This window comes from Nicotiana attenuata, unplaced genomic scaffold (assembly GCF_001879085.1).
Source record: "Nicotiana attenuata strain UT unplaced genomic scaffold, NIATTr2, whole genome shotgun sequence".
In the NCBI taxonomy this organism is placed as follows: Eukaryota; Viridiplantae; Streptophyta; class Magnoliopsida; order Solanales; family Solanaceae; genus Nicotiana; species Nicotiana attenuata.
The window spans coordinates 235,771-247,988 of NW_017670480.1; the positions used below are offsets into that span (position 1 = coordinate 235,771).

The window sequence follows — 12,218 nt, forward strand, 5'->3', positions numbered from 1 at the left end:
GTGTCAGGAGAGGGTATTAAGGTGGATCCCAGAAAATTGAGGCAGTCCAGAGTTGGCCACGCCCTACTTCAGTGACCGAGATCAGGAGTTTCCTGGGGTTAGCAGGTTATTACAGACGATTCGTGTAGGGCTTTTCATCTATTGCATCACCTCTGGCTAGATTGACCTAGAAGGGTGCTCTTTTCCGTTGGTCCGATGATTATGAGGAGAGCAGTCCCCACTTTCGAGTTCAACTCTAGATTCGTAGATAGTATTTCATTGTTAGCTACTCAGCAAACTAATTAAGAACAGAATCAAATAAATAACCCAATATGATTAAACCAACTTTGTTAAATTAAACACTGAACAACAACAATCATGTTTCACCCATGACCCTAGAACAATGGGTTTCAGCCACTCATAGCAGTATTCATCTCAGTACTGTTTAATTTCATTCAAAACGTAAAAACAAGAAGAAGAAAAGAAGAACTTGATGTTGGATTTTCCTCCTTGCCTCTTGGCTCTATGTTTCTTGCACTAAACTATGAAAATCTTGATGTTTTACTCCTTGGGCGAGCTTGACTTTATATAGGTTAAGTGAATTTTCCTCCAGGTTTCCAATTTTGCCCCTAACAGACCTTTTCCGGAACTGGGACTAGCGCGAACGCGCTAATGTTCGCGCTAAAGTTCGCGCTATTAGCCTTGACATTCTGCCTCCCGCTTCTGAACTAGCCCGAACGCGCTAGACCTCGCGCTAGACTTCGCGCTAGTTCAGGCCATTTTTCTTCAATTCTTTGTCTCGTCTTTGCGCGCACTCAGCTTCGAGGGGTCTTTCTTGCTCCAATGCAACTCCAATCACAACTTTAAGGCATCATATAGGCTCACCATCCTGCAATGTGTAAAATTCACAATTAGAGCCCATTTTTCATCATTTAACCATATTGAAACATAATCAAGCGGGAGCATAAACAATCGCCAAATCACCTAGACTTAGCCTATTATTGGGGGGGGGGGGGGGGGATTATGGTCAAACGGGTCCTTAAATTTCTTTACCATTCCTCAAAATAGAAAAACTCAAACTCCCTTCTTTTTTAAATCTTATGTCACGTAATTTAACTTTTTTGAGGTCAAATTACTAATTTTCCACTTGAAACCAATAAATAGTATAAGTTAAATCATAATTATATGAAGTTGATGATAAAAAACAAAATCAAGATACTTGCTTCCAATAAAGGTCATATTTTCTAAATGCTTATGATGAGATGTTTCAAAAATCATGAGCTAAATAATAAAATTTGACCCCTAAAAAGTAAAATCTCACCCGCAAATGTTGTTTACCTTCATAAAAACATTTAAAATGTGGTTAAAAGGTTTTAACATCTCAATTTTTTTATGTTAAACAAAAAACTTGGTGAAGTTATAGTCAAAATTAATTGATGGTTCAAATGAAGTGTTAAAACACTTTTTTGACTTTTCTGTCCGTCAACCTAACACAGCTCTTTTTTCTTCATTTAAAATTGGCATTGGATATATTTTAAAGAATACACATAAGTTTACATAGGAGCTATTAATTGATTAATTATTTAAAAATTTAAAGTTTTGGTTGTAGCACTTGTATTTCTTTAAATCTATGCCACTACATGTTCCACTTTGAGTGATTGCTCTTAAAGGAGATACTATTAATATTTTTTTTAATTATTTCTCGTTTGGGTGGGTGAAGGTGGGGTTGGTTGCTAATTATCAAAAAGATTTTTATTTTGTTCACCAGATTCTTTTTCTTTTTTACCTTATATTTTGTCCCAAAACACTTCAGGCTATTTTTAGTTTTTATGCTATTTTGATCAATATGTTTACCCTTTAGGTTACTCTACCCAAAAAAGAAGTCCAGTATCTCGTATTCACGCAAGATATGATGAGGGCCGCACTCAAGGGGTGTGATGTACACAGCCTAACTTAATGCAAGCATTAGTGTCTGCTTCCGCGGTTCGAGCCCGTGACAACGTTACTGTTGCTTCAAGCTCCCCTTCAGTTAGGTTACTCTATCTCTAACAGTTTAATTGCATTTATGTCCCCCCATTAATTAAAGATGTCCTTCTAAAGTATATAAGAACATAAAAGAGATGTCAAGAAGCAAACAAAGAGAAAGAGTATTGTTGTTTGTCATTTTACTGGAGTTACTTGTTTTTTATTTCCGTCTTTCTGAGCCGAGGGTCTATCGGAAACAGCCTCTCTGCCCTTTCGGGTAGGGGTAAGGTCTGCGTACACATTACCCTCCCCAGACCCCACTTGGTGGGATTTTACTGGGTAGTTGTTGTTGTTGTTGTTGGAGGGGCTCTTTGGCCATAACCAAAGAGCACTATAGATATTTTTGTTTTTTCAGAAGTAAATAAAAACAAAATGACCTGTTTTTTAGTTGTGTTGTCTGTTTTTCTGAAAAAAGTTTATCTCCTTTCATTTCTCTCTTAAGATGATCTAAAATCAAACAAAATTATAAATAGAAACAATAAATAATATATTTGAAAAAGTATCTATTGATATCGAAATTTTATCCAATATCATTTGAAAATAAGGGAACTGAACATCTTATTAGCTCCCTCCGAGGGTCTATCGGAAACAACTTCTCTGTGCTCCTAAAGCAGGGATAAAATCTTCGTACAACTATACTCCCCAAAACCACTTGTGAGAATTCACTGAGTTTGTTATTGTTTTGTTATAATTTTTCAGAATAAAACCCCAGTTGATAGATTCATTCGTGAATAAGTTGTGCTGGAGGAAGGACTAGTACCTCGTATAAAATTTATACGTGGTGCTTTAACATATAATTAATAATGCAGACAATGAAACCAATTGGCTATTTGTGTAAATATCTCTTTCTTAAAATAGCTTATATTTGTCCGAGACCTCTGATTAAGTGTGAACGGCTCGGCTAGTACCTCATGAAGGCAGGTTGAAGGATCCATTATTCAACAAATGACCTTAGTGGAAGGATTGACCCTTTGGTGTTAGCAGCCATAAGCCCTTAATGTCAAGGGACTATACATTGATACCTCAACTTGTGCAGCTTATATAAGTTTCCTTCTACATTTATTATCAACGATGTCTATTTCAATAAAAAAATCAATCATATCATTAATGTATCATTTGTCAACCATATCAATAATTAAGTAGTCATTTACCAACTTTTGTCTCATCATTTTCTGTTTTTGTAGCTTTCTTGACAATAAGAAGGATGCTTTATTGCTCCTATTTTATGCACTTTTTTCTTTTAATTTTCCTTTTCGTTTCAAATTCTGTCGGTGTGAACTTGCTCATATTATCAGTTTCAAGCTAGAATAAAGAAACAAGTTTGCGGTAGGTTGACAACCAACTTAAAATTTATCAATTCATGATAAATCCTCCCAAGCAGACGCCAACTTGTTTGACGCTGAGGCATAGTAATTATTGTTTCGGAAGGTAGTTGTAGAATGTGAGGACTGTGTGTGGCCTTGTTAAAGACTAACAGAAATGATGGAGCAATTTTAATAATGCCTCATCATTTTATCATTTTGGTAATAGCTGTTGCACCATATAATGATATGAATCCAGAATGAACAATAATAACAAGAAAATGTTCATAATAAATGAGAAACTGAAAAAAGGTATCAAGAATGAAACAATATTACAGGTAGTGTCTACAATAAAGTATCCACCAAAAACAATAATGAAAGACCTAGCTGCCCACATTAATATACAATTTCTCCAACAACCAAAAAAGGAAAAAAAAAAGTGAGCAAACTCAGTGCATGTGTTTCAATCTGTGTGCATAATATACTCTTTGTACAAAGTACATTCTAATTTCTAGCTATCACCACTTCCTTGTTCTTGTTCGAGGCGTGAAAACAGCCTCTTGCAGAAAAGTAGGATAAGGCTGCTTACAATAGTCTCTTGTGGTCCGACCCTTCCTCGAATCACGCGCATAAAGAGAGCTTAATGCACCGGGCTGCCCTTTTTTACTACTTCCTTCTTCCTGTTTGAAATGGACTTCCTGGGCTCATACTTGTGGAAGCCTTAGAAAAAAAGCTTTGAGAAGAATGTTTTCTGCCTATCTTAACATCCATTAAATCAGCAACAATCCCAGGCTGAGTAATCTTCATTTCGTCTACTATTATCACGCCATTGCTGCTCAGCATCTTGATGACCATTGACATTTTAGGGCGGAGGCTGGCGTTCTCTTGCACGCAGAGCAGGCCAACTTTCAAGAATCGGACAGCTTCGTCGCTCGAAATATCTCTATCCAAAACAGGGTCCACTAGCTCTAATAGTTGGTCAGAATTGTACATTTCCCATGCCTAGCAAACAATAAATACCAACACAAGTTGATCTTCTCATGTCATATCAAGCCAACAAACTAACATCAACATCTTAAATAAGTCAAAATCATGGTTCCCATTTAGATATTTGCATTCAAATAAAGCTAAATTTTAGATTATTAATAGTAGGATTCATACGAAGGGGAGCCTTGGCGTAACTGGTAAATATGCTGCCATATAACCAGGAGGTCGCGGGTTCGAGCCGTAGAAACAACCTCTTGCAAAAATGCAGTATAAGGTTGCGTACGATAGACCCTTATGGTCCGGCCCTTCCCCGGACCCCGCGCATAGCGGGAGCTTAATGTATCGGGCTGCCCTTTAATAGTAGGATTCATACTAGTCAAAAGTAATTACCTTGTTAACTAGGAAATGCTCTCCTCTAGTAATGTCAAATGCAACAACTGGTGAACCGCTGACTATTTCTAGTAGCACGACTCCAAAGCTATAAACATCTGATTTGCGCGTTAAGTGTCCACTGACGGCGTATTCTGGAGAAAGATAGCCTCTTTAGGGCATAAGATCATGAGTTCAAGAAAATTCACAACATGATCAGCACAACAAAGACTAGGAAGAACAACATGAGTACACTTCAAAATTCAGCAAAGAACATATATCTACTAATGCTAACTTACAATGTTCCAGCAACTCGGGTACTAATGTGTGACGTGTTCTCCGAAAATAGCCTAGCCAAACCAAAATCTGCGATCTTCGGTGTAAATTTCTCATCAAGTAGTATGTTGCTGGCTTTAATATCCCTATGTACAACATGTGGACTCACTTCTTCGTGTAGATATGAAAGTCCTTTTGCTATTCCTGTTGAAATTTCTTTCCTAAGTGTCCATGTAAATTTACTTCTATTTTGCTCCCCACCTGCTTAGTCAAAACAATTCAATCAAGAAACAACCTCAAGATCTTGTTTTAATAACCGTGGTGGTGTCTGATGCAGCTTGCGCAGAAAAAAACAGCCAGGTGCATTAAGCTTATGCGCAGCCGGACCATAAGGGTCTATTGTACGCAACCTTACACCTGTATTTCTGCAAGAGGCTGTTTCCACGGCTCGAACCCGTGACCTCGTGGTTACATGGCAGCAACTTTATCAGTTATGCCAGACCACCTGATGCAGCTTGCGCACACCTCGACTAATTCCATGGGTACCTGCTACATTCCACCAGTACAGTAAAACAAGGAAATTACCTAAGAATGTTTGGGAAAGGCTGTTATTTTCCATGTAATCATAGACTAAAAGTCTATTTGCTCCATCAACACAACATCCTCTGAGGTTGACAAGGTTTTCATGTTTAATATCAGACAATGCAGCTATTTCTGATACAAATTCCCTTTCACCTCGCATTGATTCCAATTCAACCGATAGAACTTTTACAGCCACAAAAATTCCATTTTGAAGCTTACCCTTTTCAAGAAAAGCCACAAAATAAACATCAAAAAACAATTAATACACATTAAACAAACCAAAACTCTCCACCCCCCCCCGCCCCCCCCCCCCACTTTTTCTTTTTTCTTGGAAGTCAACTATTTTTTGGAAAAAGAAAAAGAATATTTTTTAGAAAAAACTCACCTTGTAAACAGAACCAAAACCACCCTCTCCAATTTTATTTGAAGCTCTAAATCCATGAGTTGCAGCTTTCAATTCATCGTAAGAGTACACTGTAAAATGCTGGGAAATTTGTCCACCTGTTTTTAGAATTCATATTCTTAAGAAAAATATATCAAAGACAACAAAAAAAAAGAGATTTTTAAGTAAAACAAAATGGTTTGAGAAGTTACCATATGGGATTTGGCTGCCCTCTAAAGTAGCTGAAGATGAGCTAAAACACTTGAGAAATGGAAAAGAAAACTTCATAGTTCTTGAATTATGAAACTCAGTCTTGAATTTTGGTTATGCAATTTAGTTATAAGCAATTCTTTTTTATAAAAACATTAATGGGAAAGAGTGTGAAAAGCAAGGAGAGGAGGAGTGGGAGGAAAAGGGAGGAGTTTCATAGATTAGAATTGTTTATATATTTGATGCCATGCCCATAGATTTTGACTCTTGCCAAGACTTTTTTAATATGTGATTCTTTTTTTTTTTTTTAATAATGTTTTCTCTTGGCCTACTCCAGCTAACAATTTTAGTTTTTCTTTATTACTACGTCCTAAGAATATTTCAACCAATTCAACAAATGATAGACTTTGGATAATAGAATATTCTATAAGGGTTCGTTTGGTACGATGCATAAGCAAAAATAATCCTGGATAAAAATTTAGTATTATCATATCCTTTGTTTGGTTATTAGTTATGGATAAGTTATCTCACGATTAAAAATAGTAGCAAGATAACTTATACATGTGAGATGGTGGAATAGTAACCTAGCATAAATTGTCTCAGGATAAAGCAGTAAATTTGACAATCCCAGGATTAATAAAACATACCAAACACAATAAGAAATAATACAATGATAACTAGTCCTAACATAACTAATCCCAGTATAACTACTGTAATCTCAGCATAACTAATCTCACCATAGCTTGTCTTCAAACCAAATTACACCAGTGTAAGTTCTATTGTACTGATCGCGTAAAAAATATTTACACAATACAATTATTCAATAGATAATTACAGGTAAATATTTTTAGAAGTTATTAAGTAATTGATAATTTGGCAAAAATAGTAATCAATCTAACTATTATAGGTCAAAATTCACTGAATATAAAAAGATCGTTATATTGTCAGTATATATGAGTTAAATTCTTCTATATATGACATTTCTATAATATTAGAGTGGGTAATAACTAGAGCTATACAAATTAACCCTTTTTTAGTTTTTATTTTATTTTATAGTATTGACTTAGTTTCACGGATCTTGAGCGAACGTAGGATACTTTATGCACTGAATTGTCCTTTAATTTTGACCTAGTTCCCCTTATATTCATTGAAAGTATATTACAGAATAGTACTAGGTTCTTTGGAACTCTCAACCATGTTCTTAGACAAGTAAAAGAATTAGACTTTTGCTACAACAGTTTCTCACCTTTGTATTGATTCAAATTAAGTGAATTTCACTTAACATTCTATAAATATTCTTTCATTATTTCTATATGAGAAAACGTGTACTAGTAGAGTTCTATATTGTGGTCTAAATATTTAACTTTTAATTAAAAATAAATTAATAGTCCATTTACTACAGCTAGCTTTAGAGCCTTTATATCATTTTTCCCTGTTGGGTCCAAACGCACACGCAAGTATACGTGATCGACAAGTAATAAAGTGATAAGAAAGTATTGTTCCCACGAGGATTTATGATCCACTACTGCCTAAACTAAACTAGTTACGAGTTATTTGTTCAAGAGGTTTTGAGAAAGATGATGGTAGTTTTTACTAACTAAATTACTACGAAACTAATAAGAAAATAATAGAATAAGATCGTAAGTAGAGCAAATAAACACGTAGAAGTGAATTCAATATGATGGGGATATTCCGGGTTTATGGGATTAATGTCTCTCCTATTGCGTTCTTACGGTTGATTTAATCACTTGATTTATCTAATTTGTTGATTAACAGGGTTTATTATGCTCGTGAAGTTTTTTTCGGCGCTTCGCTCGCCTATTCAAGCCAAAATAAGACTATACGTCTATAGAATCAGGATTAACAAGAACGCATGTGTATTTCCTGCAAAAATAACCAAGTAAGACAATTAGAATATGTCTATCTTAGTCACGAATCTATTCTCTGATGCCCGAATTTTCAAGAACTTACTCTATTCAATTTTATATGTAATTTATAGCCACTTTCGAGTTCAACTATAAATTTGTAGATAGTATTCTATTGTTAGCTACGCAATAGAATAATTAAGTGCAAGATTGAATAAACAAATTAACATGATAATTCAAGCAAAACAATCAACTGTCAAACTACAATAGTCAATAACGACCCATAACCCCAGAATAATGAAGTTCTTAGCCACTCGTATTCATAACAATAATCAAAATATTTTTTTAATATAAAAGCTATGAATACTAGATGAAGGAAGGAAGAATTGATAATCTCGTGCTCCGTTTGTGTTTCTATGCCTTTTCCGCCTTCAAAATTGACCAACCTCCTTAATAATCACGTTTTAAGGGATACTTATAGGCTAGGGTAGGAGTCTCCAAATCCAAAACTGAGTAGAAAATAATTTATTCACGGACTAGGGGACCAAGCTTTACAGCTCGCGAGGCCTGGTCTGTAGCATGGTTGAGCGCGCCTCAGACCAGGTGGGGCCTGGTCTGTAGCACGTTTGAGCGCGCCTCAAACCAAGTGAGTCCTGGTCTGTAGCGAGGTACCCTTGCCTTGCTCTGATTTTCTCCTTTTCGTGCTCTTTTTTTGTATATCTTCGACATCATTGTGTGTAATCTTCATGTGTTTTCTTCCTTCAACGATCCTACACATAAAAACAACACAATTAAGCTCAAGCGTCATAAAATTAATCATTAGAACACTAAAATGTAAAATAAACAATGCACTATATTTTTAGCCAAACATCATTCCCTTGGCTTCTTTTTATTTGTCGAAGAACTATAACATGTGGTCCCCGTACTAATAGTTATCTCGGGACTGCATCTATTCTAGCTAGTCATGTTTGTATTTATATGTGAAAAATCATATATCTATATTGATCCTAACATAATGTTTAAGGGTAACTTAGAGTATTTACTTATAATACAGTCTAAGCATGTTAAAGATTCTTACATGAATTAAAATTTTCTTAATTACTACTATAGAAAATTTATAAAAGAATTTTATTGGTCTAATATATTTGGATTCATGCAGCGTATGCTCACTAAAAAAGATAATATTGCCCATCAAGTGTTTCTCCATTTATTAAGCCCAAACCCAAGACTTTAATTTAAGGGAGGTGAGATCTCATACGTCTCACTATATTTTCATTCGTCATCTCACCATATCCATCCACCTTCCCGCAGATAAATTAAAACTATTTTAACCTGTAATTTTCTTGAATAATATATTAAACAGTTGACTTAATGCAAAACTTTTATTAATTAGTTAGATCATTGAGATACTTTTGTATTGTGATGTAATAGGTAATAGCTTCCCCGTTACGTACCTTCTAATTTCCCCGGCGGCAAATAATAAAATATTAATCTCAAATAAATTAGTCCTAAGAGAAATCAGGCACATTCAAATTTAAAAATAAAAAAAGTAAAGTAGAAAAATAAGATATTTGGGGAAAATAAAAATTTAACGTAATCAAATCTAGGAGAATCCAAGCTGACGAATATATATAATTTTGCTGCACGTCGGGTATATATATAATAGTAACATTCAAAGTTATTAAGAAAAGATTTTAATTTATTGTACACATTGTTTTAAGGTTTTAAATTGAATACTTGTGTTGACATTTTTAAGGTTTTCTAGTAAGTATATTCACGCGACGCACTTATGTATTCCCAATTAAGTTCAAGTGTGAATATGTTTAGATTATTTCCAACAGATAATTAACTAACCAATAGAATTTTAGAATTTTGTAAAGGGAAGAAAGATAGGAATTTATAATTAGAATTCCAAAACGATGGAAATGAAAGCTTAGGTCGCCATGGCTGACCATCTTAATTAAGATCTAATTAACAGTCTTCTTTATAACACGGAGGAACAGTCCAAGCTTGAGAAATTGCAACGTACGTGCATGTCTTTTTTCATTTAATCATTCAGTATGCGAAATTAACCCTACTAATTTGGATTAATCGTGGCTCACTAAGGTCAGTAATTTCTTACCAAGAAGTTCTTTATTTTCATAGCACGAACCTGAGACTGGTATTGATGTTTATGTGCATGTCTTTATTAATACTAGCATGAAAAGCAGGGGCGAAGCTACACTTTTGTAAGGTTGGTCAATTGACCACCCTTCGTCAGAAAATTACATGTATATATAGATAAAATATTAGGTTTTAGAGGTATATAACATACAGTCAAATCTCTCTATAACAGCCTCGTTTGTTCCTGTTAGAAAAATTAACAGAATATGGGGACGAAATAATTAGGCCTTGATGTGTAGTCACTGTCCTTAAGGAATTTAAGCCTCCCAATTTCGTTGCTGCAGGGATTATGGCAGAATTCCTCCAGGATTCTACAAAGCCTCTGAAATCCGAGTTTCAGCAATTAACTCGAATTTTTCACAAGAACAGAATAGTTGTGAGTTGTAAAAAATAAGTAGAAGAGAAAGAGGTGAAAATTTTCAGATGATTACGTTTTGGAGATAATATAGGTATTTATAATACCTCTAGGAGTCTGGTGGAATTACAGACTCATCTTTTCATAACAGGCACCTTTTAAAACCAATAGTCACCTTCTTTTGAATTTTAAAAAATATTGTTAAAAAATCTTTTCTGAAATTAAAGGCTAAAACGTTTTTAATTAATCAAATAATGGGTGACTAAAATATTAATATGGGCTACTTAATTGGCCCAAGTGCCCCAAGTGCTCAATCTTGACTATTAATAATATAGCCAATTTCTAGTTTCCCTCCAAAACATCTTTAAAATTTTCAAATCATGTAAGACAAAGAAGTGCTTTTAAACACTTCTTCCTTTCTTTCTTTTTCCAATGAGGGACAAAGCAACCTCTTCTCAAATACTCCCATCAAAACACTAATTAATATAACAGTTCCGAATATTTTTGGATATTATAGCGAAGTGCTGTTATATAGAACATAACATAACATGAAAATTGGTTCCGAAAAAACTTGACTTTTATAGTGAAGTGTTGTTATACAGGGATGCTGTTATAGAGAGGTCTGACTATATATTGAACACCTTTTATCGAATTTTTTTTTTTTGATTACTTCTTTCAAATTTGAACACCACCCTTGGAGAAATTTCTGACTTTGCCGCAATTATATTGGCTTTGTATCGTAAGAAGAAAGAAAACCTAGTACAAGAGGGGGAAATTTAATATACGTAAGAAGACTTTGAATTGGTCTTAGATGCCTTACGAATCAGCTATTTTGGAACTTGTTTATTACATATAGTTTTGTTTTTTTATTACAAGGATTTCGAGAGTGAGAGAATGAGTCTTGAATTGAGGAAATGGGAGACTTGCATGTGTTTTATTTAACAAATGTGATATAGATCACCACATAGTTAAATAATTAGTATATAAATATAGTAATTGTCAGCCAACGTGCGACCTAATATATATCCTTAGATCATGATTTGTGTATTTAATTTAGCCGACGTGTTAAGAGCATCAATTATATATGTGGATATAAACCTTAGCAATTTATTAGTTTCTTGAAATCTAAGAAGTATCCATCTTTCTCAAAGGTACACCGTACAACATAAATTACATATGAAATCATACTAGCCTAGTAATTAATATTTTGTGATTAATTCTGCACAGTAAAACGGGAGAACTTGTATTTATAGATGAGAATAAAATAAAAGTATTCCAACACCTTTGAGAAGTTTTACGCAATCGATGAGCGACAAGTGTTCTCTAACACAATCGTGCAGTGACGAATCATGCATGCAATATGGTAGTTAAAGATTCATCCGAACAAATTAAATAACTTTAGTTACACCATTATACATGTGTTAAAAAACTCAATAAATAAGTTCAAATAATTGATTTCATGCACAATAAATTAAATGAGTTGTGGTAGAATCTCGAACTCGAATTCACAAAGTTCAAGTCCTGAATCCGCTTGTATCCTCACACATGTGTAAGTTTTTCCACTAAACAAAGTTACAAAAAAGTTAATTTATCTCATTATTGCTCCAAGGGAACGGCCGGAAATTTAACAGTTTTAGATAAGACGAAGAAAGAGCATTTAAACTTGATGAATACACCTTTTTAATTGAGTTTAAAAACTACTTATAATGATATTTATTTCCAAG

At 34.3% G+C, this 12,218-nt stretch overlaps 1 protein-coding gene across 2 annotated transcripts; it reads right to left on the reverse strand.

The window, feature by feature from the left end:
* Positions 1-3,576: 3,576 nt before the first annotated feature.
* On the reverse strand, positions 3,577-6,337 carry LOC109240039 (putative serine/threonine-protein kinase). Of its 2 annotated transcripts, none has more exons than XM_019406657.1 (6): positions 6,114-6,337; positions 5,905-6,020; positions 5,523-5,739; positions 4,961-5,198; positions 4,683-4,833; positions 3,577-4,307 (listed from the first exon to the last, which is right to left on the reverse strand). In XM_019406657.1, the coding sequence occupies exons 1-6, from the start codon at positions 6,187-6,189 to the stop codon at positions 3,972-3,974; spliced, it is 1,134 nt and encodes a 377-aa protein (XP_019262202.1). In that variant the 5' UTR covers positions 6,190-6,337; the 3' UTR covers positions 3,577-3,971. The 2 variants fall into 2 exon arrangements, with proteins under 2 accessions (XP_019262202.1, XP_019262203.1); XM_019406658.1 differs by having other exon boundaries at positions 5,905-6,003; positions 6,114-6,204.
* Positions 6,338-12,218: the final 5,881 nt, after the last annotated feature.